This window comes from Ictidomys tridecemlineatus, chromosome 5, assembly GCF_052094955.1.
Source record: "Ictidomys tridecemlineatus isolate mIctTri1 chromosome 5, mIctTri1.hap1, whole genome shotgun sequence".
In the NCBI taxonomy this organism is placed as follows: Eukaryota; Metazoa; Chordata; class Mammalia; order Rodentia; family Sciuridae; genus Ictidomys; species Ictidomys tridecemlineatus.
In genome coordinates, this window is record NC_135481.1 from 38,323,400 (window position 1) to 38,351,180 (window position 27,781).

The following is a 27,781-nucleotide window of genomic DNA, read 5'->3' on the forward strand; positions in this document are numbered from 1 at the left end:
CAAGACTGAGGTCAGTCCATTTTTCCCATTGAGGGACTGCACAGGCTGTCACAGACAAGGGGTCTGGGTAGCAAACAGCTTCCCATGCCTGGATCTGGCCCATAGCCCCAGTCAGGGTTACCCTGAAATTTTCACCTAAACCCTCAAACCCTCATTGGGCCACAGGAAACTACTGTGACAGGGAGTATCAGAACAAATGACTCACAGCTACCTTTTTTTTTTTAGAGAGAGAGAATTTTTTAATATTTATTTTTTATTTTTGGCGGACACAACATTTTTGTATGTGGTGCTGAGGATCGAACCTGGGCCACACACATGCCAGGCGAGCACGCTACCACTTGAGCCACATCCCCAGCCCCTCACGGCTACCTTTTATTGACCACTTCCTTTGTGCTGGTCCATGCTGGACCTTACAGATATCATCTCCATCCCTGTGTGGTAGAACCATTATTATCTCCAGTTTACAGCCAGGACACCAATGCCAACAGGTGGTGACTTGCCCAGAGTCTCAACACTGGTAAAAGGTGCTGTAGGACCTGATCCCCACTCCTCCTCACCTGTGTGGCAACTTCCTGGGCACGCTCACTCAAACCTGCCTGGCATCTCCTAATCACATCCCAAGATCATATCCCAAGATCATCCAAGGCTGATTCCAAATTAAGCTGGACCCTGAGCAGCAGACAAGTACTTAAACTCCAGGTGGTCTCTAGAATTAAGCCAGCAGCCTAGGAGGGGCTCAACCTTTCCCTCAAGATGTCCTTAGCAGTATTCACCAGTGGTACATCAGTCAAGGACTGCAGCCTTAGTTAGGGAGTCGAGCAGCTGGAAATAACTGTACTTGAGGTCATATTCCATGTCATACCAGAAGTTCACTGTGGGGAGAACAGAGATCTAAACATGAGGGTCCCTCTTTTAATCCTGAGCCCCCAATCTCTTCCAAAGATGCCCTACTGGGCCTTGACAGGGCTTTCCCTTGGGTGCCCTGTGTGTTCCTCACCAGCAATGCAGCCATGGGACTGCTGGACATGGTGGAACCATAGAGATGGCAGGTAGAGCAGTTCACCAGCCCGCACAGTACAGCGAAGGGCCTGTGCCTGACTGTAACAGGGGTACTGGGTCAAGTCTGGAGCCAGTGGGTCCAGTGGGATCCAGGGCACCTAGGGACACAGCAATTTTCAGGAAACAGGCCCTAAAGTTCCAGGTCCTCCAGCTCTGTCCCTTCCCAAGCTGAATACCATGAACCCTGCTCTACTTAGCATGGAAAAGCCCCATACTTACAATTTTTCAGAGCAAGGTATCACCTCCCCAGACCTTTTGTGCTTATCCTCTGGGGCTCAGGTTCTTGCTCCTTCCCCTCCCCAGAACCCAGGAACAGAACAGACACCTTCTCCATGGCTTCTTCATCCACTATCTTAAAGGTACCCTCTTCAGTTAGTTGGTAGGTTGCAGGTGTGTACAGTTCTAAAGCCCAAGGGAGAAAGTTGTGGGGAACCTCAAGTGACCCACAGCTTGCCAGTTCCTCCCAGCACATATGTTCCCTAGGTACAGGGTCCAGAGGGTTGGGAGTCCTGGTGCACCTTAGGCCTGTGGTCATGTTTCAGGCCTAGGCACCAGCCTGCCCTGGGATCTTGCTGTCCTCCCTCCACCGCAAGCCACCTGTTCCCCCAAAGCCCCCTCCAGGCCATGTTCCCTACCGTAAGGGATGAAGGGCCGGTCACTGGGTGGATGTAACAGAAAGTGTTTCTCCCCTGAGACCACACAGTACAGGTTCTCATAGTGGTCCTTGTGCACTGTCAATGTAAGTAAAGCCTGGAGGTGAGGTTGGAGGACAGACGGGAGCCAACCACCTCAACCCTGAAGCTCAAGACTGCCTATGGCAAAAGGAAGAGATCATAAAGGGTCATCTGGCTCAAGGAGACACCAAGGATGCTGGTGGACGTTGCAGAACTCAGCATACCAGGGAACAGATCTGGTCAGGCCCTGGGCTCACCTCCACCAAGAGGGGAAGTGGTGCTATCAGATTTCTCCTAAATTCCCTCCTGACCTAGTTGGCCTTCTGAGAGCTTCTAGGGATCAACAGGAAAAAACAAATGGTGCACTCTGGTCTCAGTACCATGGGTAGCTACCCAACTCAGCTGTCAGGGGAGACCTTCTGTGGTGCCGGAGTCCAGAATCCCAAGGGAAATGTGAAAGAAGAGCCAGCCTATCTTCAGTCCAGCCCAACCTTCCTCACCCGAACTCATCTTCCCTTCCTCTGCCCCTCCAGCTTGTTCACCAACACCTACAGGATGTCACTGCAGCTGCCTCCCCCAGCCAGAAGTTCACAGCATCAGGCATCTTTCCTGTGGGGCAGATGGCAAGTTAGGAAGGACATGCTAGCTGGGCCAACACACAGGCATACTAGGCAAAAAGCTGGGTGGGAGTGAAGAAATCTCAAGGAGAAGAGGAAGAAGTTGGGAGTGCTTCCTTATTCATTTATTATGAAATCAAGGCCTGAGGCAGGCAGGTGGGCAGCACTTGACCACACAGGCCCAAGTGTGTGGACCAAATAAAAATCAAAGGGAGAGAATGAACAAGCAAACTGATCCCTTCCTTCCCAGATTCCCTGCCCTGCCTCCTGGTCAGAGATCACCTTGCACCCCCCCTTCCCCACCTGCCTTCACTCACCCAGTGCCTCAGAGGCCCAGGGTACATGAGGCTCCAGATCAGACAGCAGTTGGGGCAGCTCAGTGGGCAGGTTGGAACACTGCTTCTGCACATAGAGGACTCCTGGGTGTTGGGCCTGGCCCTCCAGAACATCCAGTACATAGCTGAGGGGCAGGCGGCGCTCAGCAGGCATTACAAATCGGTCCCCTCGCACTGCATCTGCATAACCATCTGGAGTCACAGCCACACTCACCTCTGTGGAACCCACTGTGGCTCTGGAGGAATGGATACTCAGCTCATGCCCAGTTGTCAGTAATCACTGCCCATCCACCACCCCAGGGAGGCTCCCACCTTAAGTAGGGGAGGGACCACTTCTGGAGAGCTGACCAGTGCTTCAGGGCATTTCGAATAATGCATGGCCTGTTGGGGCACACCCAGTCCCGATAGAAGTGGAGTGGAGTAGGGGGCTCATCCAGGTAAGGCACATCAAGAGGCACACTGAGCTCTGAGAAAAAGAGGGAAAGGCGGGGGGTGGTGGTGGGGAGGCTGAAGGCAGCAGCATTCAGTCTTTGTCCCATTTCCTGCATAAGAAATACCCTCCCTAGGAAGGCCATACTAAGCCATGCCCACTGGTGACCAAAGGACCCTAGACAACCAGGAATAGAAGTTGAAGTGAGAAAGCATAAAGTAACACACACGAAGATGGGCCATCATGGGCTGCTGCTCAGCCTATGACCTAAATCCTACATGGGTCCATGTATTGGCTTTATACAGTAGACCCTCGGCTTCCCCATAAGGAGGGCAAATTTTCCAGCATCCATTTGGAAATGGAGCCACAGAATTGGTGGTGGGAGGTCTAGAATGACTACGGACAAGGCCCAAGGCCATGGCTTGGCTGGGGATGAGACTCTAGAAAGACCCCTTCAAAAGTGACACATCTGAGCACCTGGAATGTGTTCACACTTGGCCTGGTCAGTGTGGATATCAAAGGATTATCCAATAATCATCTCAAGCAGCTTACAATCTACCTGGGGTGAAAAGACACCAGATGAAATAGGGGCTAAACTGTGTTTTGGGTCTCACTGAACAGCAGCATCATCCTCAGATGCCCAGGGCCACCATGTATATTTGAGCAGCTTACACAATGTGTCCCCTGTTTGGACGTCTACAGTGGTCCTACATCACCCTTAAATGCAATCTATTATTTATGACTCACCCTTAGTTGCTCCTGTCATCCTACTATTTCTCAAAGCCACTATCTCTTTCTTTCCTCTGCTACTTTGGGTCCTCGTTAAAAAATTACAATATTGAGGATTCCTTCCCTGAGCACTTTTTTTTTTCTTTTTGCAGTACTAAGGATTCAACTTGGAAGTACTCCACCACTGAGGTATATCCTCAGTCCTTTGGACGGTTTATTTTTATTTATTCTTTTGTGTGTGTGTGTGTGTGTGTAGGGTGGCGTACTGGGGATTGAACCCAGGGCCTCATGGCAAGCTAAGCACGTGTTCCATCACTGAGCTACACCCCCCCAATCCTGCTCTTTTAGACAATGTCTCACTCAGTTGACAAGGCTGGCTTTCAACTTGCAATCCTCCTGCCTCAGCACCCTGAGTTGCTAGGTTGTCCACTCTAAAATTGCAATCCGTTCCCAATTCTTAAATCCCTTATTTTTCCTTCTTGGTGTTTATCACCAAATGACATGCTATATATTTCACTTATTTAAAATTGTTTATTGGTATGTCTCCCTCGCAAGACTGAAAGCTACATAAGGTAGCTTGTCTTGTTCACTGATTCATCCCTAGTATTTACTGAATACCTAGCATATGGCAGGTACTCAGTAAATACTTGCTTAAGAGTTGAATGAAAGTCTCCAATATCTTGGCTGAATGATTTCTGCAGTGAATCATCAAACCATTCAACTGTTTTTTTCTGGCCTAATTCTACTCCCCCTCAGAGTATCCATTACCTGGCCCAGTCATTTGAAAATACAATCTGAACTCCTCACGCCCCTAGTAAAGAATCCTTTGATGGCTTACCACTATTCCTTACAGCATAATCTGCCTCTGACGTGCATTCAAGGTGCTCCATCATTAGGCCCAACCTATTTTTCCAGTTTGATTTGCTCCTGACTCCTGCCTTCCCCTTACCACACACCCTCTACTCAGGCAGTACCACACTTTGTTCCTGCTGCTCACTCAGACTAAATGCCTTTCTCCAGATTTTTACAAGAGCATAGGGCTTCGCTTTCCTCCTCCTTGGCCCCAATCAGTAGTTACTACAACCTGCTCCAATGACCATGTCATTCATTTTCACCGCTAAGGTCATACTCTACCTCTCATGCTGTGTCTTTATGCCAGTAATCCTTACCTTGAAATCAGTAAGAAAGCAAATGTCTTAAGATCAGAAACTGAAACTGAATGGGAAGACCTTGGTGGGCCCAAGAAAACTGAAAATGAAAAATCTGGCATGTGTGTTTATTTTTCGGTAGGGACAAGATGGGCTCTGCCATCTCCCAAGCAGTTACGCTGGGAGATGGGCTGAGGCTAGTACATCTCCCTGTTGTACTCATTAGGCTTTATTTATTTTTGCCTCTGCTGTTCTGGGAATTGCTTGCCTCATTCATGCCAGGCAAGCACTTTACCACTAAGCTACCCCACCGAGCCATGGGATTCATAAAACATGTGGAAACTGCCTTTTTCTTTTCATCCTTTGAATTTTTAACAATTGTATCAGATTTCCTTGCTTATCATTCCTTTAGAGAATGGCTATTTTTCTCTCCTGGGGCTTCTGAAAGAGAATTTCAAAGGGATCCAAACAATTCCTTTGACCCAACAGTTCTAAGAATTTAACCAACAAAAGTATTTGCACAGGGCTGGGGTTGTAGCTCAGTGATAGTGTGCCTCGCATACACGAGACACTGGGTTCAATCCTCAGCATCTCATAAAAATAAATAAAATACAGATATTGTGTCCATCTACATATATATATATATATATTTTTAAAGTATTTGCACTTGTGCACAAAAACTGCTCCAGACACTGTTCCCTGAATGCACCAAGCACTCTCCCACCTAAGGAGCTGCTGGCCCTGCACTTATCTTCTAACCAACTTCATGATTTACATATTCAGTACGGTTGTCTGTCACCTCACTTAGAATGTAAGCTCTAAGAGCTTGTTTTATTCGTGCAATGATGTACCGCAATATACTAAACAGAGCCTAGCACATGGAGGTGCTTAAAGAATATATTAAATGAAAAGTCAAGTATTAGTTGTAGAATTATTGAAAACAATAGTCTAAAAATGACTGACATGCCTATCAATAGTGGGCTGCTTCAGTGAATTTCACCATTTCACAGATGAATGAGATAGATGTGGAATGACTTCCAGGATGCACAATGCAGAAAAGTTTTTAAAAGGGTACAGACCTGTGTGCATGGATTTAAAAAGAATCTTCCTGGAAGAACGCAAGTGGGGCTGACAGTGGAAAGCTTATTTTATTTACATTAAAGACTCAGGTCAGGTGCCTATGTCGCTGGTCAGTGATACAAAATCATTAAAAATAAATAAGAAATAAGGAAGGAGAGAAAAAAGAAAAATCATTTAAAAACAGGCCTGGTGGTACAGGCCTGTAATCCCAGTAACTCAGGAGGCTGAGGCAGGAGGATGGCAAGATCAAGGCCAGCCTGGATAACTTAGTGAGACCCTATTTCAAAATAAAAGGGGTTCGGGCTGGGAATGTGGCTCAGGCATGCGTGCGCCCTGGTTCGATCCTTAGCACCACATACCAACAAAGATGTTGTGTCCACCGAGAACTAAAAAAAAAATAAATATTAAAAATTCTCGGGCTGGGGATGTGGCTCAAGCGGTAGCGCGCACGCCTGGCATGCGTGGGGCCCGGGTTAGATCCTCAGCACCACATACCAACAAAGATGTTGTGTCCGCCGAGAACTAAAAAATAAATATTAAAAAAATTCTCTCTCTCTCTCTCTCTCTCTCCTCTCTCACTCTCTCTTTAAAAAAAATAAAAATAAAAAAATAATAAAAAATAAAAATTCTCTCTCCTCTCTCTTAAAAAAAATAAATAAAATAAAAGGGGCTCATTGGTAGAGTGTCCTTGGGTTCAATACCCAGTACTGATACAAACAAGTACATAATAAAAACAGAAAGAAGAAAAATTTAAAAAGCCAGGAGGTTTCGGGGAGGGGGTGATGAGGAAGGACTAGAGGAAGAGAGAAAAGGGGAAAGAAAAAAAAAACCAGTAAGGGTAATAACCAGGATCACTTGAACAGCTATCTATAATTCTCCCAACACTTTGCACTGCCCACAGCTTGGAGGAGTCTGTTCTGAATAAAGACGACTGTCTCCTTTCTGCAGGGGTTCAGAGACAGAAGCCCACCACTACCTGTGGACATTTGAGGTTACAAATGAGACTTCTTTACGGGAAGAGCAACAATGCACTGCCCAGATTTATTAAGCACAGACTGACCCTGGGAACCCAGCACAACACCACCAGGCCTTGAAATAACGAAAACACACACTCCATGAAGCCACAGCGCGTGCGACCGCGACCCACCGGCCGGCTGGGGGAGGGGCCGTGATTAGAGCGAGCCTAGCTGGGGTGCCAACCACTCTCGCGCAGGGGTGCGAGGTGTCGGCGGTCCCCAGGACCCCTCTCGCGTCGGGCGCATGCCCCGCTAGCGCACTCACCCCGTGCCGCGGCCGGGAACTCTCGTAACGCCCTTTGCAAAGCGTCCAAAGCCGCCGCCGCCATGACGCCCGCCGCCCGAAGCCCCGCCCCCCACTCCTCAGCTCTCGCCAGGCCGCTGGACCCCTTTCCACTGGATGGAGCGAGAAGCAGTGATTTCTTTCGCCGGCCTCACTTGCTGCCACCCCAGAGTTAACAAATGATTGTATTTATTGACAAGTTCATACATCAGTACAAACGGACACTTTAAAAACAGCTCCCGCCCCATGCGGCTGGGGAGGAGACAAGCGCCACTGCCAGAACAAAGTATAAAAGTTATAAATAAGGGGCTTTCAAAACTGGGACGGGGTAGTATGGACAGGGGAGGCAGTTACCGGTGGCCTCAGACATGCAGAAGGGGTCGGGGTGCCGACACGGCCACAAGACCCCCACCCACCCTGGGCAGGGGTTAGGGAAAGGGCAGCTACCCTCTCACAAACCTAGCAGGAATGTAGCTCTCTCCTAAAGCATCTGACTGAGGATTGCTAAGAACCTGGCCCCGGGATGGAGCAGTGCCAAGCCTGAGCCTTTGTGGTGGGCTGTGGCTGTTGGTGGTGATGGGGGCGGGCACAGCTGGAGTGAATTTCTACCCTCAGGCAGGCAGCTACAGTGCTGACAGGGGTCCACAGCCAGCTGTGTTTTGGAGGCCAGGATTTCATTTGAGTTTGACCACGCAGATGCTGGTGGTAGAGAAGAGTGGGGGCATGAAACGTTTTGGTCTTCTTAGGGCATTCAGGCTGATTGAACAGAGCTGGGCACGCTCCATAACCCAATTTTTTTCATAGCTTCTACATACAGAGCTTGCAGCCAGGTAAGCCAGCTTTTTTGTGGCCTGAAGCTGTGGTAAAGCTGCCCTGCTTTACCTGGGGCAGAGAAAAGCAGGAGAGCCCAGAGACACATTCTTCACCCCTACTCAGAAACAACTGCAACACTACTTGGTCCAACACCATGGACCTACTACACCCTCTCCTTCCCCTCAACCCAAGAATGGCCCCTTAAATTCTCTGTCCCTCACCTCTGCCACTTACCTGTCCCACCTACCACTTTTCCTGTGTGTCTCTTGGCCCTGCTGCCTCCCTCCCCACAACCTCCAGTATCTGTAGAGCCCTTGATGGGTACCCAGCACTGTCTTTGAGGAGGCTCCTCATACTAGGTGTCTAATGGTCCATCATATAGCTAGGCTGTGGACATGAAGAATCCAGAATTTAGATGAATTGTGTTCCATTCCTTTTTGAGTTCCACACAAGTTAGGGTAGTGAAACTGAGGCAGAATATGAGAGGAACCCAGGCACATATCAGCCATCTAAGGACTTTAGCAATGAGCACCCAACTGTTTGTGTGTGTACATGTACGTATATGTGAGACTTCGTCTGTGGCCAAGGTCCTCAGAAGGTGTGTAAGTGCCCTGTAAACCATGAAGGAAATTTCACACAGGCTTCTGACAGCATCACTCAGGATGCAGGGAGAACTTGGTGACCCTTGGGCTTCAGTAGCCTGCTGAGGACTAGGGCTGGAGGATAGAAAAGGCTAAGGAACTAAGGAAAGGAGGACAGGGCTTCATGTTTGCCCAGCAGAGGACCTTACTGTCCTGCAGCAATGGCACAGAGCTGGATCCATAAGCTCTGCCAGAGAGAGAAAGGGGGGCACAAGGATAGAGACAATACGAGGGCCCTCTTGGAAGTGGAATGTGGAGGCTCAGGTCCTGATACCAATTTGAGTTTCCTGATGGCTGGGGATGCTCTGGAAGTCCAGGCAGCTCTGCCTGCCTTCCTAAACTGCCAGGAACTGGGGGAAACAACGCCTGCTCTGGCAACCACGAGAGTGTAGCTGGTGTGGGAGGGGAAAGGAAATAGAGGTGAAAGTCCTCAGTTGACTGAAGGGCATTGAATACCACATTACCTCTCACCTCTACCCCCATGGAGTACCCTGTGAATGCTCCACCCCAGGGAGCTGATCCCTGAAGTAATTTCAAATGGCTTCTAAAAAAGAGGGCAAGCCCTTCCCAGTGTCTCCCAGATGGGGCAGGGTGCCCTCCTAGCCCTCACAGCACCATGATGACAAAGACCCAAGACCTACCCCTGCCATGAACCACTAGAACGGCTGTGGAGGCTGGAGTTTCAAAAAGGTGAGGCAACAGTCTGGGAAATAAATTAATAAATACAGGGGCTCCCGGAGTAGTAGCTGGGAAAGCTGCTTCACCTCTGAGCACTGATCCCTGCTATCCACTCCCCACAGGTTTTGGTAAGTGGAAGAGGGGCTGCAGTTTGGAATGGGGAAGCATTCACTTGGGACACGCTTCTGAAGCTAGAGTCTGCGTTCCATCCGCTGCTCCACGGCTCGAAGCAACAACTCTGAGTATTGCTCTAGTAGGGCCTGTGTCTGCTCAGCTCCCACAGCCCCAGGGCTCCCGCTTGGACTGGACAATGCTGCACCAGGCAGGGCCTCTAGCTCCTGACGTACTGAAGAGAAGGTGTCTCTGAGGAGCTGAGTGATTCGACTTTGCTCTGCTGAGGGCGTCTTGCAGCCAGCCACCTGCAATAAGACCCCTAGAAGTGAGCTGAAGGAACAGTGAAGGGTCTTATCAATGTATATGTAAAAGGGAGGGGCCCCACCTGCTCCAGGTACCAGTAGGTACCTAGTTCAAGACGTCTGGACTGGCCTATAACTCCCTTGCTACCTCAGAAGAAGGGACTGGTTGGGAGTTCCACACTCCAAGAATCAATTTCATTATGACCTGGGAATATGGGACCCTCACAGACTAGAAGGTGACCCAGAGGTGGATCCCTTCAGATTATGGAATCATCCATATATTGTTAACCACTCCTTACAATTCATGTAGGCTCCACTTTCTCTTTCAAAACTTGGGCCTTGTTGGACTGTAGCCAGATAATTTTGGAAAATTTAAATTAAAAAAAATGAAAAGGGATACTGTTAATAATTACACAGGGACAACAGGCATAAACTGGGATTGTCTTGAGAAAATTAGAACATGCAGTCTTTCCATGTTCTATCCTCCTGTCTGAGGAGATCTCAAGCTCTTAACTAGAAATGACTAGTAGGTACCTAGTTCAAGAGGTCTGGACTGGCCTATAACTCCCTTGCTTCTTCTGCCCGGATGTCTTGAGTGCTTCACACTGTTAGTGGAAGAGCCTTTTTATCATTGTAGACACTCAGCTATCAAACACCTCGCACTACTGTCACCTCGCTCTGTCTTCCTGCCAGGTGGTGCCCAATGCTTACCGAGTGGTAGAGCTGTACAGCCTGGTGCACATTCCCACGGAGCTCTGCCACAAGTTTTTCACACTGCTCCAGGCTCACCACCAGTTCTGTGAGGAACAGATACAGCTCAGAAAGGCTCAGCAAGGGCTGGGATATAGCTTAGTGTCTACCTTGCATTCGCAAAGTCCTAAGTTCAACTCCCAGTTCCAAAAAAGACAAAAAAAAAAAAAAAAAAAAAAAAAAAACCACACCAGAAAGGCTCAGCAAGCCATTTCAGACCTTCCCATCCAGGGCTGCTCAGAGCAAGAGAGGCCTACCCCTCAGCACTGAAATCCCCACTAGCCCTCAATCCCTTCCTCCTGTCCTTTTTTTCCTTTTCTTTTCTTGAATCCCTTCCTCATGTCCCTTTTTTTCTTTTTCTTTTCTTTTCTTCAGATGAGGGTCTCACTACATTGCCCAGGCTGGTCTTGAACGTGTAGGCTCAAGTGATCCTTCTGCTTATGCCTCACAAGTAGCTGGGACTACAGGCCTATGCCACTGTGCCTTGTTTTCCTGCTTCCCTTGTAATACATTCTCCAAAACCACACAGACAACAAAGTCCAGAGGAGAGAGCCAGCTCAAACCCCAAGGTCCAGAAGGGGTAAGTTGGTCATAAAGAGATCATGAAGGTTGGCAGGAGTGTCTCACCATCAGGAATATGACTTATGGGTTGAGTGAGACAGGAGCAGACAGGATGAAGAATACCAGAGGCTGGATGCACAGAAATGGGATGGACCAGAGAGTGGCTAACAGAGACAGAAGAGAGAGGATGGGGCAGGAGATAAGAGCTGGAAGCTGTGCACACCTGAGTTCTGGCTCAGGGCTGCGCCTGGCCTGATACATTCCATGGGATTGGGAGTCCTCTCAGGGGGTGGGGGCTGCAGGTTCTCAGGGCTTCGGAGGAGGCTGACTGGCAGTTGCTGGGCACTGGGTCTGTTGGGCCCAGGCTGAGCCTGGCACTCCATCCTAGGCTTGGGAGCAGTACCCTCACCCAAACAGGCCCGCCGCTCAGATGTGCTATGAGCCTTTCCTAGGCCTGCTGGGGAGCCAGCCTGTTCTGCATCATCAGGGGCCCAGCCCTTCGTTACAGGTGAGAATGTAGCCAGAGTAGGACGATCAGGCAGTGGTTTGGGGATGTCCAAGACCAGATGAGCCCGGCTAGGAAGGGCCAGTTTGCTGAGTGGTGAGTTTCGAATAGAGACAGGAGCTTGAGTTTCTGCCATTAGGCCTAGGTTCTCCCCAACAGAGATGCTGCGGGATATCTTGGCCATAGAACTGGTGGTAGGGTTCTGGTAGGAGTAGGGCCAAGATGGACGGCCATCAACCTGGGGCAGGGAATCCAGGCCATCCTGGACTTCCATGTCCCGTGAGAGCAATGGGCCTGATGAAGGCATCTCATTTGCTGAGGAGACAAGAGATATATACAGGTCAAGTGGTGAAGAAGGACACCCAGGTGCTACAGCTCAAACCTTAGGAGCTGGTGTTCCCTTGCACATGCCCACTAAGGATATCCACTGGCAGACACACCAGTTCTACCCTCCTCTAGTACACCCATGAGTTCCACACTCCCCATATTCTGGGGCTGAGCTCATCAGGCTCCTCACCCTGTGGCACCAGACTATGCACAGACTGGGCTTTCTGGAGTCCAGCCGAGAAGCCTGCTGTGATCACTCTCTTGGGAGCCCAGCTGCTGTCCAGGTTGTGACGACGACGTGGCAATAGCACAGGGGCTGCCTGATGGGGGCTGGGGTTGGCAGGGGAGGGCTCCACCTCTGGAGGTGCTCCTGGGGGGTTAGCATCACTGCCTCTCTGTTGCTCGCCAGACACCTGTGACACCTGGATGTGTCTCGACATCAATGCCAGGCTTAAGGAGGATGGGTCCCTATAGGGAGGAGATGTAGAATAAGGCCCAGAGAAAACTTAGTGTTTCTTCCACTAAGCAGTGGGGCGGCGGGGAGGGGAGGCACAGAGGGAGCATATTGATTCCTGCACCAGACAAGTGCCAGGAGAAGACAGGCACAATCCAGTCCACCAGGGTTGAGGTGAGACCAGTTATCCTAATATTTGGAGCACAGAACACCCTTAGAAAGGGGGACAGGAGGGCTGTGTGCTCCCCAGAGGTAGGAGCACTGGGAAGTTAGCAGAGCCAAGCTTCTGTGGGGAGGGGTCTCTGTACCTGAGTGGAGGAGTCTGCGCTTGCAACAGGAATCGTGAAGAGATGCTTTGAGATTCTGTCCTCTCTGGTACCCGCACTGGGGCCCCTGCCAGTCATGGAAATCATGAAATGAGACAAAAAGGCAAGACTTTGCCCCAGATTCTGCTTCCCCTAGAGGCAAACCCCAAAGCATTGCCTTCCTGACCCTCCCTCTCAGCTGGGCAAGGAGAGGAAGAGGACAGACTGTAGTGACCAAATATTGACCCTCTGGCCACACCTGGAGCAGCCCCATTGGCCAGAGTCTCAAAGTGCTGTTTTAGAAACTGCTCCTGGTCCGGGGTATGGGGGCTGCCTTCTTGCAGCTCATAAGGGCCAGTGCCTCCCTCCTCTTCCTCCTCTTCTTCGTCACCCTCAGCTGGTTCTTCAAGGTCTGAGGAGATGCCATCCACACTTAGGGGCTCCGTGCTCTCGGAGTCTGGATGTGGGGGAGTGGAGAGGCATCACACTGCACCCATCTGAAGCATCCCCTGCTTCAGTCAACTGGTCCCTCCCTCAGGGATGTAGCCTCACCTTCATTGGGGTGCTCAGGGCTGGAAAGGCGACTGCTGCTGTAATCCACAGAGCAGGCACTGTCAGGGCTGTGCTTTTCTGAGCCCCTGCTACTTGGGTACACTCTTCCTAAGGTTCCTCGGGTTGGAGCCTGCACCTGGAACTCACTGCTAGAAAAGAAGAGGCAGTGAGCAAAAGAGAGCAACAGCCCCACTGGATTCCTGCCTGGGAGCAGGACTAGGGAGGAGGTGGTGGTAAGGTGTCAGACAAGCCCTTAGCAACCTGGGGCCTAGCCCTCACCCAGCTGAAAAACACTCAGAGGGAAGGGAAAATGGGGCTGTGGCCAGGGCAGAACCCTTGCCTGGTATCCATGGTGGGGCTGTCACTGGGTTCTGGGTAGACAATACCATCTTCACTGGGTGCGGCCTCCAGATCTTGGGCAAAGACCCCTTCTTCTTGTGACAAGAATCGGATAAGGTGGGGACAGGAACAGGGTTGGGAAGCCTGAAGCTGAGGGGATTTTTCATTCTGGGAACATACAAAAGAACATTATGGGAGTTACTAAGGAGAGAAGAGGGTCCTAGTAAAGAGGTGAAGGCAGGTAAGGATTTGGTGTGCACCAATTCTGAGAAAACTGAGTACTTCAGCTCTGAGGACAGACACCAGACAGCTGGTATTGTGAGCTTCTGGAAGACCTATATTAGCACACTCTGTGCTGCCAATCTCCAGCCCCACTTAATACCAAGTCCTCCAAGGAACCTGGCTGGTCCAGGGCAAAGGTCATCTTTCTCTCTTCACCCCCACCCCTTCTCTGCCCACCTCCATCACCATACCATACAACTAGCCAGCCTTAACCTGAACTTGCAGTTCAGGTGACCTATGTGCCACAGAAGCAGAGCAAGCCCAGATGGACCAATTCTCAGGCTGCAGCTATTGGCATGAGATATTGGCATGAAACTGATTAAGGCTCCATGGAGACCGCTAGAGATTTGGGGAAAAGCTGGCTCACCTGGCTAGCATGTGAAGTTACAGGGGCCTTCTGACCATGCTTTCCAGGACCAGATGGAGTCATGGCCAGAGAGTCCTGGCAGTGGCCTTGAGGGCTTGGGGTAAGGGTCTCCAGCTGCCGCAGATCCAACATAGAGCAAACACTCAGTTCTACGCCTGGCTGAGCCCAACGCCCCCTTCTTCTGGGTCCTGAGTTGGCTACAGGAGCTGGGTCTAGGAATTCCACTGTCTCCTGTGCCTGGAAGAGATAAAAAGTAAAGGAAGAATAACAACAAGAACCACACAATGCTATCAATAAGCACTCATATGTCCCTTACTATATGCCAAGAACTAGTCATTTCATCCTCACAACAATCTTATGAAGTAGGTATCATCCCCATTCTTATAGATGAGGGGATGGAAGCACACAGGGCTTAAGTGACCAGTCCAAGTCTCACAATCAGTAGGTGGCCTTCAGGTGGGGCTGGCTCCAGAGTTCATGCCCTTCACTGCTTTTCATTCCTTCACATAGGAATGTCTAGTCTCTGTCTTCACCATGTCTCTAAAGGTCCTTTACCCTGAGATCAGACCCAACAGGGCCCCAAAGTTCCTTCACAAAATGAAGGACCAAAATTCCAGCTTGAGATGCATCATGTGGTCAAAATAACACACTAGGTACAATTCTACCATCACTCTGTGAAACTGCAGCTACTGATACAGGGTGATTGGCTTGAAATATCTCCATGGGACATACGAGGGCTGGGCTGCTTTGGGGTTTGCTGTGAAAGCCTTTAACCCCCTCTGGCTCCTCTCAAGTAGTCACTCAGTAATTGGTCCTTTTATAGCCTTTTCCCTCCAACTATTCTGCAAATACTATGCTTACCTCCTAATTGGGAGTAGTGTACTCTTTAGACCTACACTTTCTCATTTCTGCTCTTTGTACACTTGGTTTTCCTGGACTTTAATTCTAACCATGTGGCTCAGATGCCCTTTTCTATTCCTTACCTCAAGTTGCTTTCAGATAGCATTTCTCCCAGGCCCCAGGCAGCTGAAGGGGTTGGAGCAGCTCCGCTAGTACTAAACAACATTTTCTGATACAAGATGGAAAGACTAGGACTTTCTTCATTCTTAACTGGGACCAGCTGCTTGAACTCCTTCTGGTAATGCCTTCCTTAAAGCATACGGGCAGACCTTCTGTCCAAATACCTCACAACCCACAAAGGGCTCTGCTCCCTCCCCACCACCATTTCACCTCCTGTAACCCTGAAAGCACATTTGAATGAAGGAGACTTACTCGGCTCATCTCCCAATGGGACAGGCTTCGGGACAGGGCTGGGCTGGGGACCGAGGCTAGAAAGAAATGGGAAGTGAGAAGGAGTTTCTCAGTGACTACCCACCCCTGGAATTGGGACCCCACATCAGCCTATCCCCTGCATTGCCACAGTGATGCCCCAGTTTCCTCAGTTCATGCTAATCTCACCCTAGGGTTACAGAAAGGATCTATCTAGCCATTACACCACCTGTTGGCTGTCTGGCCCCACACCAGACTGCTACAGACCAGGCTCTTTCTTGGTACTCTTGGCAAGGATGGGAAGAGCTGGCAGTTCTTCTTCAGTACCCTCATCTTCTCCCTCCTTGTCACTGTCTGATGAGAGAGCTGGTCCAGAAGAGAGCATCACTGGGGTCTGGGGCCTGAGTCCAAGATAAGGGAGGTCATGGGGATAGCAGATACACTGAGGAAAAAGTCAGGATGATAATACTCTGTGTTTGAGAAGCAAAACCTTGGGAGATAAAGTTGCTGAATGGCAAGAGGAGCAGTGAGATCACAGCAAGCCATCTGGACACCCACCCATCATTTGCCCATATTCTGTTCTCACCGGTTGGGTCCGGAAGCCCTTTGGGGAGAGGTGGGTTCTTGCTGTTTGCCCCCTCGCTGACGCTGGCGCAGCTCAGCCAGACGTTGCCTCATGCTGATGGTCATCTCAGAGCTCAGACGCCAAACAAATATGCAGCTGGGATATAGCCACAGAGTTGGGTTAGGGAGAGGCAGGGCAGGACTCTGGAGGTGACAACACCATTAGTCCTCCTTTCCTATGGACTGGCAAGAAGACCACAGCCACCCTCCACTGCCAGGCTAGGCCCAGTGAAGAAATTTCCCTGTTTAGCCCTACTTTCCAGAGATACATGAGATGAACAGAGGGGGAAGGACAGTGTGTGCTTGTGGCACAGACGAAGAATCTGTTTCTAGGGGAAGCTGGCTTCTACTTACCTGTCCCCTGAAACACTGATGAGATGTTTGCAATCATTACTAAATTTCATGCCAGTGACAATCTCTGTGAAGAACAAAGAATATAGTCTATAAGCCACCCTGAATTTCCAACCACTCCTGTCTGACCTAACTGTGGAGATGGTGGCTGGTTGGAGGGCAAGGTCAGATAGCTCTGTTGGGTCACAAGAAACTAAGTGAAGAAAGAGTAGAGTTCCAGGAGCAGAGTAGTGGGGCTACACTCACCTGAATGGCCAAACATGGTGGCCACACACTCGCCTGAGGAGAAGTCAAAAATTGAGAGGTTCTTGTCGGAACAACTGGTGGCAATGTAGATCCCTGAAGGGTCTGTCTGCACCTGAGGAGTGGAGTCACATAGATGAAGAGTACAAAAGAGCCACTGCTTCTTCACCTCATACTTTTCTGTTCCCTTGTACCTTGGCCCAGTGCCATCCCACTAGGCTCTTACCTTAATTAGAGTGCCATCCTCACCCTGTGATCCTTTAAACAGCTTTTTCTGCTTCCCACTGCTGATGTTGAAGATCCTATTTAAAAACAAACAAACAAAAAAAAAAAACACCACACTTGCTCTTATAAGGAAGAGTGACAATCAAGCACACTTGGGTGGTAGAAATGCCAGCAGTCACTCCTGGGAGCTAACCCCCAACACCATAGGGGCCACCATTCTTGGGTGAGGCACAGTACTTATTGTGTAAGTTCAAGGGGATACAAAGTCCTGAATAAAAAGATACATATGGGAAATGAGCTGTATAGAGTTGATCCCTTAGAACACGAAAGAATGTGGTCTGACAATCTGAGAGGGGGATGCCCACCGAATATTTCTGTCCTGGCAGCCGATGGCTGTGTACTTCCAGCTGGGCTCCACATCCATGTCATAGAGGGTTGTCTTGCGTACCACATGGTGTGTCCGTGTAAAGTGTACTCCATCTCCAGACTGCAGGGGTGGAGCATGTGGTCAGTCCCATACCCAAATGCCTCACCAGACCCACTGAGCCCTGCTTTTACCCCCCTTTACCTCCCAGTACCCTCACCTTCTGTGCAGTGCGGAAGTAGATGCTCTTGTCTGCTCCACAGCTGATCATGCGCACTTGCCCATCGCTGGCTATGAAGGAAGGGGGCCTAGCTACTCCCACCATTCCTACTGCATGAGAGCAACTTTCCTCTGTGTTTTCACCCACTCAAGCTATTCTACATGGTGGGTCAACCAATTAAATAAGAATGCTTCCCTCTAAACCCAGGTTTTCCTTTTTTCCCATCCTCAACCCAACCTGGTTTGCTCAGGGTCCTCCAAATATTCCATTTGTCTTCCCATCCAACCCCAGGCCTCCCAGCTGCTGTCCAACTTCTACACCATTGGCAGACCTTTTTCACAGAAATAGAAGGTGGTGTAGGTGGCAGAATGTATCTCAATTGTCCTGTCCCACCTGCAAATTTGACAGCAGTGATGGAAGATGAGTGCTCATCCAGCGTCTGCTGTAGGCTATACTCCCGCCCAGCATCTAGTACGTGGATCAGCCGGTCACGGCTTGCCGATGCTAGCAGCTTCAGACCTAGGGTTGGAAGAACTCAATCAATCCACATGTTCCCTGAGCATGTTCTTAACTAGACCTGACGAAGAGCCCCAAAGAAATTGAACCTCACATCTCTAACCTACATCAATCATGGAGCAGGGACAGAGCTGTTCTCTTCTAACTCTACAAAGACCAAATAATCTAAAAGATGATCAGCCTCACATATAAGAGCTAGGATACATATAAGTGGCACTAGAGGGATTGGAGGACTCTATGCCATTTTGGGCTACAGAATGGGCATCCTGCTTACCTGTATCTGGCTTAGAGTACTCCAGGCACAGGATCTCTGAGTCATGTGCCTCCACCTTCAGCATCTCACTCAGAGACTGCAGTTCATGCACCCTACAAAGAGGAGCAGAGGAAGAAAGAGGTCACTGCCAGGCCACAGGAGGAAGGACTCATCCCCTTTGTCTACTATATCTTCTCCTCCAAATTCTTCTTTTCAAACTTTTAAGCTTAGAAAAAAGTTCCAAAAAGAGTACAGAGGTTTCTTATTTTCCTTCCTCAGCTTTTGCTAATGTTAACATCTTGTATAACATGATAGTACAATTATCAGAACTAGGGAAATTTACAATGGTACAATACTGTTTCCATTTGTACAGAAGTAACATATTAAATATGAAAGATCTTATCAATGCTTGATTATTGAAACCATTTAAGTATCCCTAAATAGTGACAAAGAAAACAAAAACAAAGACCTTACTCAAATTTCACCATTTTTTTCACAAGTCCTTTTTACTTGATCCAGGCTCCTACCCAGAGTCCAAATGTCATCTAGTTGTTACTTCTTAACTTCCTGTAGTCTGTAATAGTTTTTCAATCCTTCCTTACCTTTCATGCCCTTGATACTTTTGAAAAGTATTGATTAATTACTCTGTTGTATGTTTCTCAATTTGAGTCTGTCTGGGTTTTCTCATGAGTGAACTGAGTTTTTGCATTTTGGTAAGAAGACCACAGAAACAATGTTATATACTTAGAACATCATATTATGGGCTTCATCATGTTGATGTGTGGATATTAACTATTAACACTTGGTTAAGATGGTCTCTCTCATAGTAAAGTTATTATTTCCTTTCAAGTAATAAATAATTGTTCCTCAACCTTTTTGAGACAAATCCTCCTAAAGCTCTGTTCTTGGGGCCCTAACTACCCCAGCCTACACCATAGGTCAGTATCCACTCTGGACCTGGCATTACCTAAGTGTGCCCATACGGTCTCCAGAAGCTAGATGCTGTCCATTGGGGCTAATACACACAGAGCGAATGCCCACACGGGGATCCATCAGGGACCCATCAGCTTTGTCTCCTCCAGGCATCTCAGTGTCCAGCAGGGCCTGAGTGTTCCCATCCACATAGATTATCTTAATGAGATCCTAATAGAACAGGTTAGAAGATGTGGATAAGGCAAACTTGATAGTATAGCTGAGAAAAGAAAGGAATGCTGGGCAATATAAATCTTGATTCATATAGCCCAACTAAACAAGAGCTGGAAAATCAAGGTCTGAGGGCCCAGTTGTTGAGAATGATGTGTGAAGGCTGTAGGTATGGGAGAACTAAGCATGGAGTGGGGGCCCTGAGGTCTCAGGCTCACATTACTGAGAATGTTTCTGTGCAGGGTGGAGCCATGTACTCCTGAGCTCTCTGTGTTCCACAGGCGGATGGTGTTGTCTGAGGAACAGGTAATAAAGGAACTGGGGGGCAGGCAGGCCTGGTTACTGTCCTTCACCTCAGGATACACCTAGAGGGACAAAGGGAAGAGAGACAAAGGGAAAGGGTCCATTCTCTGCCCAAGGAAATGAAAGGGAATGAAATTAAAAACAGAATGCTGGCTATGACTTAGCTGGGTACTCCACATATAGTATGTAAAGCCATAACACATACTCTATATATTTTTTTAAATATTTTTTAGTTGTAGAGGAAAACAATACCTTTATTTATTTGTTTGTTTATTTTTATATGGTGCTGAAGATCAAACCCAGTGCCTCACATGTGCTAGGCTAGCACTCTACCACTGAGCCACAACCCCAGCCCCATACTTTATATAATGACTAAGGGAAAACTCATTAACCAAGCACTAACTACGCACCACTCCTCTATGTCTCCCACTTATATCTTTTCCTTTTATTCTTACAACATTAGATGAATCAGGAATATCATTCTATAGCTGAGGAAACTGAGGCTTGGTCAAGTTTAATAACTTGTTCAAAATCACTGATCCCAGGATGAGGCAAAGCCAAGGACAGATGGGGCAGATTGGAAGAAGCCTAGGATGCATAGCAGTAAAATTCAAGCTCAATCCCAGGATCCACAACAGGGACATCACTGGAGAAATTGGGAGGCAGCAGGAACTTATGGTTATACTTAGGGTTCCCTACTTTCTGTCCTCAAAATGGCATCCCAGCAAACCAGGTCAACCCACATACCTCCACACTCCAGACGCAGGAGGAATGATACAGAGCCGAGTACACCTTGCCCACTTTCTTAGGGTCCCTCACATCCCAAACATAGATGCTGTGGTCATTGTATACACAAGACAGCCACTGATTAGTTGGATCGAAGGTCAAGGCAATGGTGTCTGGATACCTAGCATTTGCCCCTCCAGAAAAGAGGCGACTGTTGGGGAGAGGACAAAATAAACTGGTGAGACCAAAGGGAATGAAGAGAGGCTGACTCACAAGAAAGGGCAGGGCATAGGCATCCCCTGTAGACATGCAAGTTTAGAGGTAGTTGCTTGAGAACAAAGAAGCAGCCTCTTATACCCATCAGCTGAGAGTTGACCAGTACTAGCTACTGGGCCACAATGCTCTCCTGATGAACAGAATTAAGTTCACAGAATATCAAAGCCAGACAAGGTGATTCTGTAGCCATAACAAGGCAAAACAAAATGCTCTTGTCTGCTCCACAGCTGATCATGCGCACTTGCCCATTGCCCTCTGCACACAGAGGAAAACAAGATCACCATCCAAGCCTCAAAAATGACCAAACATCACCTTTTCCTGTCTAACACAATTGATGGCCACTTCTTTACCATATAACAGCTTAACCCCATACTCTTCCTTCTAGTTCTTAGATAAAAAGCATCAAGAGGACCAGTTGTGAAATTTCCCCTAGGAATTGTTCCCTAATAGCACCCAACCAGAAAAAAACTTCAATCCCTTAAACTATTCCTAAAATAATCTAATGAAACCCCAAATCCTATAATAAGCTACTCTAAACACCCACCTGAGATACTCCCTGGTCCTCCATTAGTGCAAGGTCTCCTTGGTTCGAAAAGTATTAATAAAACCAAATGAATTTGTCTACAGAAATGATCCTGGTAATCTCTGGGGCATCAATACACTCTTTATTTATTTCTCTGAAGCACTTTTGACAAGGAAGTCTGGGTACATGGTAAGGCAATGAATGGAGGCAAGGGCCCACATAGCTCACCTGGCCTCAGTGATACTGGCAATGTCTGTCCCCAAGGCATGGGGTCTGGGCAAAGTGCTGAGGAAGTGTAGGTTAGAGGGGTTGAAAAGACGCACAGTACCATCAGCACAACCACAGAAGATGTAGTCTTGGCTCACAGAGATGCAGTGGGCAACCGTGGTCTGTGGGCAAAGTAACTCAGGTCAGTAAGAGCCACCTGCCCATCAGTCTTTTCTTCTCCTCCCAAACCCCTCAATAACAGTCCCCTGCTGAGAGGAGAGAAAAGTCAAGGTGGAGATGAGGGGATAGCAGCCCAGCTGCTATGTCTTGAGCCCCTCAACTATCATCCAGTGATACTCTCCCTCCAGCAACAGGTGGCCAGAGGGCCCAGGGTCCTATGCAGTTGAGGGATGGAGATCAGGGAGATCTAAGGCACCAGAAGTTTTGGCAAAGAGGATAAAGTGCCAGGTGTGGGGCACATGCCTATAATCCCAGCAGCTTGGAAGGCTGAGGCAGTTTAAAGTTCAAAGCCAGTCTCAGCAATTTAGCAATACCCTCAGCAACTCAGTGAGACCCTATCTCAAAATAAAAAATAAAAAGGGCTGGGGCTGTAACTCAGTGGTTGAGTACCCCTGGGTTCAATCCCTAGTACCAAAAAAAAAAAAAAAAGATAAAGTAAGAAAAGCCTAGCAGAGAGAAACAGTCTGAGGAATAGAGGAGGTCTAGGCAGCACTTACTGTGAAGCTGTCTGTGTTCTGAGCAGAAGAGGAAAGCAAGGGAGAGAGAAAGAAAGAGAGAGAGCAAGAGGAGGCAGTTACACAGATCACCAGGAGCTGGCACTGGGCCAACTCTCGCAACCCAGGCTTCCTTCTCCTGGAATCCCCTCCTGCATGCATGAAGGCCCACAACCTAGGATCTGGAGCCCCCAACATCAGTTCTCCCAACTTGAGCCATGCCCTTCTCTGGTACAGAGGTACTTACTCTCAGCTCCACCCACTTGTCCAAAAGCCTGCGATCACTGAACTCACACAGCAGGCCTGAGGATGTGATGCAGAAAGTGCTGTCGGCTTTCTTTCCTCGGCCACAGGCCACATCAGTAAACAGGTTGTTCCGTAGTTCCCCCAGCAACCCTGAGCGGCCCAGCAGGGGTACAGTGGCATTTACCTGTAGAGACATGCCACCACTAGCCATCCATCTACCCCAGATCCTTCCCCCTAGAAAAGAGGTCCTAGGAGAGGGGAAATGGCAAGGTCCCTTGCTTTTTGAGACTACTGTTTTAGCTCAGATAACACCTGGCTCATTCAAAATTTCTGTGTGGTGGCTGAGCAGGCAGAAGAGGCCCAAGTGGAACAGTCTTCTCCCAGGGTGGGAGACTATCTCAGCACCTCACCTTTGAAGTCTTGCTGTCATCAAGGTACCAGAATTTGATGTGTCGGTTGCCTGCAGTGACAAAGTAGCTGCAATCTTCAGAGAAGGACACAGCTGTCACCCGACTGGACACCTTATTGGAGGCCACCACAATGTTTTTCTGGTGGGAAAGTCAAAAGAAGAATCAAGGGTTTGTCTCTCTGGGCTAAGAAGAAAGAGACTCAAATAGAAGAGAGTTAGAAAAAAATTCTACTTGGGGGAAAAAATGTTTCTAAGATCTGCTGGAAAAAAGAGGGGTAGGAAAGAATTCCTTTCTAGAGGAACTGAAAAGATACATTTCCTTTAGAGATCAGAAAGACATAAAGCAAGCCCTTTCTAGCAACATGGTTGAAACACAGTTGCTATTTTCTTCTTCAGATCATTTTCTAGGATGAGACTGAGATCAGCAAAGTGGATTGAAGTAGCTCAGGGCAGCAGCTCAGGGTAACAGCTTTCTGACTCCCCAATTGACAATTCAACTCCCACAAAGTTTCCAGGCCATCTCACCTACCACTCACCTTCCAGGCCCAAACGTTGACAATCATATCATGCTGGTAGCCCACGGAGACAATGTACTTGGCACTAGGGGAGAAGGCCACACAAGCCACTCCATACTTATGCTCTTGCAGCTCTGCCACTTGGCTATGCTCAGCCACATCCCAAACCCGCACGGCAGGCATGTGCCCACTCTGCAGGGAGGTAAGAACTGTAAGTGAGGACCATAGATAGGTATATAGCCTCCCTTAAGGTCTTTCAGAGTGGGAGCCCTCACCTCCTTACTACTGGACACCATCTCTAATGGTCCCCTGGCCAAAAGTCAAGAGCAGGGTGCTATTCAGAACAAAGATATAGAGGAGACATGATAAATATCCGATGATGTCAGTGATTATTAGAGATACAGTAGTTCCAGATTTTATTCAGTGTAGCTGGGTAGAGGCCCAGACCTCGGTATTTGGCCAAAGCTCCTTGAATGATTCTGATGGACAGATAGCTTTCTATCACCACTCATGTCTGTTTCTACCCTTCCTGTAAGAGACTGAGAAGGCAGAAGTATTCTGCACTTGCCCAGCAGGGGGCCTCCAGGGATAAGGAATATTTTAGGTCAGTGGTTTTCTGTATGCTTCCCTAACCACCCACATCATTATTCTCTGGGAACTTGTTAGAAAAGTCATTTGGGGATTCCCAGACCTGTAGAATCAGACAACTCTGAGGGCAGGCCCAGCAACATGTACCTTAACAAGCCTTCTAGGTGATTCTGATGCATACCAATGCTTAGAACTACTTGTTTAAGGTATAGAAAAAATAGGATTTGGCATCAGTTCAGGAAGACAAATTGACAGTAGCCTAACTGAACACAGGATTATGGTTTTGCTGAGGGCAGACAACCCACACTCTTAATACAATTGTTGCTTTTCTCCTTCACTCACCTCTCCAGTGACCAAGTACTTGCCATCAGGGGAGAAGGCAAGAGCAGTGATAGTTTTCCTGCAAGAGATGGGGCAGATTCAGAGGGGCAGTGGCAATCTGCCCCCCTACCCACTGCCAGGACCTCTCCCAAAGGCACAACCAGGAGACTCAGATGGCATAGCACTGCCTTATCTGGCCCTGACCCCAACCATGTCCCAGTCAGAGTCTCAGTGTCCTCTCATGCTGCCAGGAGGAAGAAGTTTTCCCTGAAGCCAGGCCCACCTACCTGGAACTGTTGAGGATGTGATGCTGTTTGTGTTTCCGGGGATTGAAAAGCACAACCACACACCTGAGGAGATGAGTGAGACATGAGACTCAGCACCAAATCATAGCTTCCCCAGAAGCTCGAAGGCCATCTAAGACTTCTAGTTACCCAACAGAGGAAACATTCAAGCTCAGAAAGGTTCCAATGCTTTCTCCTAGAAACCTGTTCTTGCTTCCTTTCTCCATCCAAGAAAGACTGTCTCTGTAGCCCCGCAGGATAAAAAGGCTCCCTGGACATCTACACCCACCAAGTTCCCAAGTACCAACCCACAATCTCTGGCCATAGCTACAAAGAGCAGCAGGAACACAGGCCTTCCCAAAGCCCTTGCAAATACCTGAGGAAGGAGTAAAGCAGGGAAGAATCAATGTGATTTAGGTAAAGCAGGCCTCAGGTGTACAGCCTGTTCTCAGGCTTAGAGCCTGACACAGCCATTTGTGTGTCAATCATTTGTGCCCAAAGGAGAAGTAAGGCCTTCTCATGTGTGTGGATGTGTGTACACCTGGCAGGAACTGGCCTTCAAAACTTCTACATATTGGATAAGGAAGAGCATGGGAGGCCTCAAAGGGGACCAAAACTACAGGGAGGCCTGGTAAGACAGGAATGAGAGACAGAGATAGCTTGAAGAAAACCTTACAGTGCCACAGAGCTCCCAAGCCCATCTCAAATAATCTCTAAATAGGGCCTCCTGACTGCTACAAAAGGATAAGAAGGGACTTTGCCTGCCTTGCACAGAAGGTTCAGAAAATATCATTTGGCCACTAAAAATTGCTGGGCTGAATTCATGATGATGACAGACCTGGGGTGTATTTTTTTCATACACTGAAAAAAAAGTCTTGGGTTGGGGATATGGCTCAAGCGGTAGCACGCTCGCTTGGCATGCGGGCGGCCCAGGTTCGATCCTCAGCACCACATACAAACAAAGATGTTGTGTCTGCCAAGAACTGAAATAAATAAATAAATTTTAAAAAAAGAAAAAAAGTCTTAAAATCTGAATATCTAAATCAACTATAACTGCTATATTTTTTTCATACACCTATTCAGGAGCGATTGAGCACTCCAGCCAGGTAATAAGACTGCTGAACAGGATCAGGTCCAGATTGCCCAGAGGCAGCTCCAGGGAGGGAAGCTGGGTGGCAGGCATCAAAAGGAAGAAGCCAGAAGCCAGTAGCCAGGCAATGTTCTTGTTAGGCTCCTTGGCTCTGAGCAGGCTCTGGCCTGTTCCACACCTTCCTCACCTGTTCATTAGCAGTGGAACTTCTGACAAGAGCAAGCTACACCAGGGAAGAGGAGGAGAAGAATGAGCAAATAGCTACTTCCCCAAGTCCTAAACTTTTGTTAGAGGGAAGCCCACTACAATCCCCATATCTAAACCCCACTGCTTCTGAAAACTAGAAGTGGAAGAGATCCAAGTTGCTAGTGAATGCTTAGCTGACCAATAGCTTTGGAATTCCTGAGCCCATAATCTCTTCTAACTCAATCTACCCATTCCTTCCTAACCATTTTCCCCCCTCCTCTCCCCATCTACTCTTTCTTGTTCCCTTTATGCCTTTTCTCCTTTCTTTTTTTTTATTTCTCCCTTCTAGAATGTTGTGGTCAGGAGAGCTTTACAAAATGACAAAAACAAGATGACTTTGGAAACAGTGCTCAATCACTCCTGAATAGGTGTATGAAAAAAAAAATATATAGCAGTTATAGTTGAAAGTCTACAGATTTAGATATTCAGATTTTAAGGCTTTTTTCCAGTGTATGAAAACAAATACACCCCAGGTCTGTCGTCATCATGAATTCAGCCCAGCAATTTTCAGTGGCCAAATGATATTTTCTGAACCTTCTTAAAATCCGTGCTGACTGGTTAAGGAGGCCCTGTATAGGTTCATCTCTTTAGCAAAAGCTTCCATAGTCTGATTGGTTTATGAATTACCTAGTAACCTGGGAATTGAACTCAGGGCCTCACATGTGTTAGGTAAGCACTTTACCACTGAGCTACATCCCAAGCCCAGTTACCTAGCTTTCTGATTAGTTACAGATCAACCATAGCAGAGGGCTTCTACTCAAGAGTTGATATACTTGAATTGACTTGATATACAATCCAACCAACCACATACCACATCCAGAAAAAGTTAAGTGTTGAGGGCTCTACAATAAGCCTGTGAGTTTTCCCTTAAGCCCACTGTCTCAAAGCAGCATTATAGCTTTTAAAGGGCAATGCATCAGACTGCTTAAAACACTTTCCAGGTCATTGCTCCAAACTTTTCCAGGTCATTGTTCTGAAACTTCTTGGGACAAAACATCCTGTTTCCTCCTTCTCCTAAGTTTGACTCCATGGTGGGAGGAAGAGAAAAAGCAGCAGTGTGTGTGTGTGTGTGTGTGTGTGTGTGTGTGTGTGTCTAGAGGCAGATGAACAAACTCTCCCTTCTCTAATATTCACCCGCTCCACTAGTTAGCCTGGGAAATTCTCAGGTATGGCATGGAAGAGTTAAGAAAGGGAGAGAAACACACAGAGGGAGGCTCTTAATCTCAACTTTTTACTCCTAGTTATTCATATTTGAAAACCATTCAACACAGGGAAAAAGGAAGAGACCAACCCATGGAAACAGCTCCACTGTGGAGACAATAATGTAGATGCTGAACGGCTCCCTGTGTGCCTAACTGTTTGAGCTCCCAAGAAAACAGGAGGTCCTGTTCAGGAAGGAGCCTCCTTGTTCTTCTTGGTGAACTTTCAGCAAGCTCCTCAGTCAGCTAGGAAAAGCAGGGGAAAGCACAATTGTCATCAGTCTTTGGCCTTCTATTTCCACATCCCTGCCCGGCAGCATGAGCCTTGCAGCAGTTCTAACTGAAATCCTCAACATGACAAGGGCAGGGCTGGCTGGGCTGGCTGGGCTGGCCCAACAGTCCAACTCCTGTAACTCAGAACCTGAGGGTGCAGAGAGATTGCCTGATCCCACAGGAAGAGGGTAAGGTCTCAGTTCCTCTGGGCTTCAGCTCCTGGGAGTCATGTGTGGAATACTAGTGCCAGGAAGGGCCAACCCCTCAAGATT

The 27,781-nt window shown here is 48.2% G+C and overlaps 2 protein-coding genes across 9 annotated transcripts in view; both read right to left on the minus strand.

The window, feature by feature from the left end:
* Positions 1-19: 19 nt before the first annotated feature.
* Positions 20-7,551, minus strand: Jmjd7 (jumonji domain containing 7). 2 transcript variants are annotated; one of them, XM_005316446.5, is made up of 8 exons: positions 7,354-7,551; positions 2,998-3,151; positions 2,668-2,921; positions 2,286-2,342; positions 1,695-1,790; positions 1,385-1,461; positions 998-1,157; positions 20-872 (listed from the first exon to the last, which is right to left on the minus strand). In XM_005316446.5, the coding sequence occupies exons 1-8, from the start codon at positions 7,415-7,417 to the stop codon at positions 784-786; spliced, it is 951 nt and encodes a 316-aa protein (XP_005316503.1). In that variant the 5' UTR covers positions 7,418-7,551; the 3' UTR covers positions 20-783. The 2 variants fall into 2 exon arrangements, with proteins under 2 accessions (XP_005316503.1, XP_077905909.1); XM_078049783.1 differs by lacking the exon at positions 2,286-2,342 and having other exon boundaries at positions 7,354-7,458.
* Mapkbp1 (mitogen-activated protein kinase binding protein 1) overlaps positions 7,544-27,781 on the minus strand; it is a 57,925-nt gene continuing 37,687 nt past the window's right edge. For 2 of the 7 annotated variants that reach the window (XM_021725991.3, XM_078049781.1), the window contains 29 exons: positions 24,705-24,767; positions 24,439-24,496; positions 23,530-23,700; positions 22,995-23,132; positions 22,586-22,768; positions 22,342-22,359; positions 21,626-21,786; positions 20,620-20,809; positions 19,788-19,934; positions 19,394-19,569; positions 18,448-18,539; positions 18,051-18,176; positions 17,658-17,728; positions 17,439-17,560; positions 17,075-17,150; positions 16,852-16,963; positions 16,609-16,672; positions 16,217-16,351; positions 15,898-16,031; positions 15,634-15,689; positions 14,362-14,598; positions 13,714-13,880; positions 13,374-13,522; positions 13,081-13,278; positions 12,825-12,909; positions 12,253-12,530; positions 11,454-12,050; positions 10,631-10,716; positions 7,544-9,922 (listed from right to left, as the gene is read on the minus strand). In XM_021725991.3, the coding sequence (XP_021581666.2) occupies positions 9,695-9,922; positions 10,631-10,716; positions 11,454-12,050; positions 12,253-12,530; positions 12,825-12,909; positions 13,081-13,278; positions 13,374-13,522; positions 13,714-13,880; positions 14,362-14,598; positions 15,634-15,689; positions 15,898-16,031; positions 16,217-16,351; positions 16,609-16,672; positions 16,852-16,963; positions 17,075-17,150; positions 17,439-17,560; positions 17,658-17,728; positions 18,051-18,176; positions 18,448-18,539; positions 19,394-19,569; positions 19,788-19,934; positions 20,620-20,809; positions 21,626-21,786; positions 22,342-22,359; positions 22,586-22,768; positions 22,995-23,132; positions 23,530-23,700; positions 24,439-24,496; positions 24,705-24,767 (4,318 nt within the window). In that variant the 3' untranslated portion in view covers positions 7,544-9,694. The remainder of the gene's footprint in view (positions 9,923-10,630; positions 10,717-11,453; positions 12,051-12,252; positions 12,531-12,824; positions 12,910-13,080; positions 13,279-13,373; positions 13,523-13,713; positions 13,881-14,361; positions 14,599-15,633; positions 15,690-15,897; positions 16,032-16,216; positions 16,352-16,608; positions 16,673-16,851; positions 16,964-17,074; positions 17,151-17,438; positions 17,561-17,657; positions 17,729-18,050; positions 18,177-18,447; positions 18,540-19,393; positions 19,570-19,787; positions 19,935-20,619; positions 20,810-21,625; positions 21,787-22,341; positions 22,360-22,585; positions 22,769-22,994; positions 23,133-23,529; positions 23,701-24,438; positions 24,497-24,704; positions 24,768-27,781) is intronic. The other 5 variants (XM_021725995.3, XM_021726008.3, XM_078049782.1 and 2 more) reach the window with 5 other exon arrangements.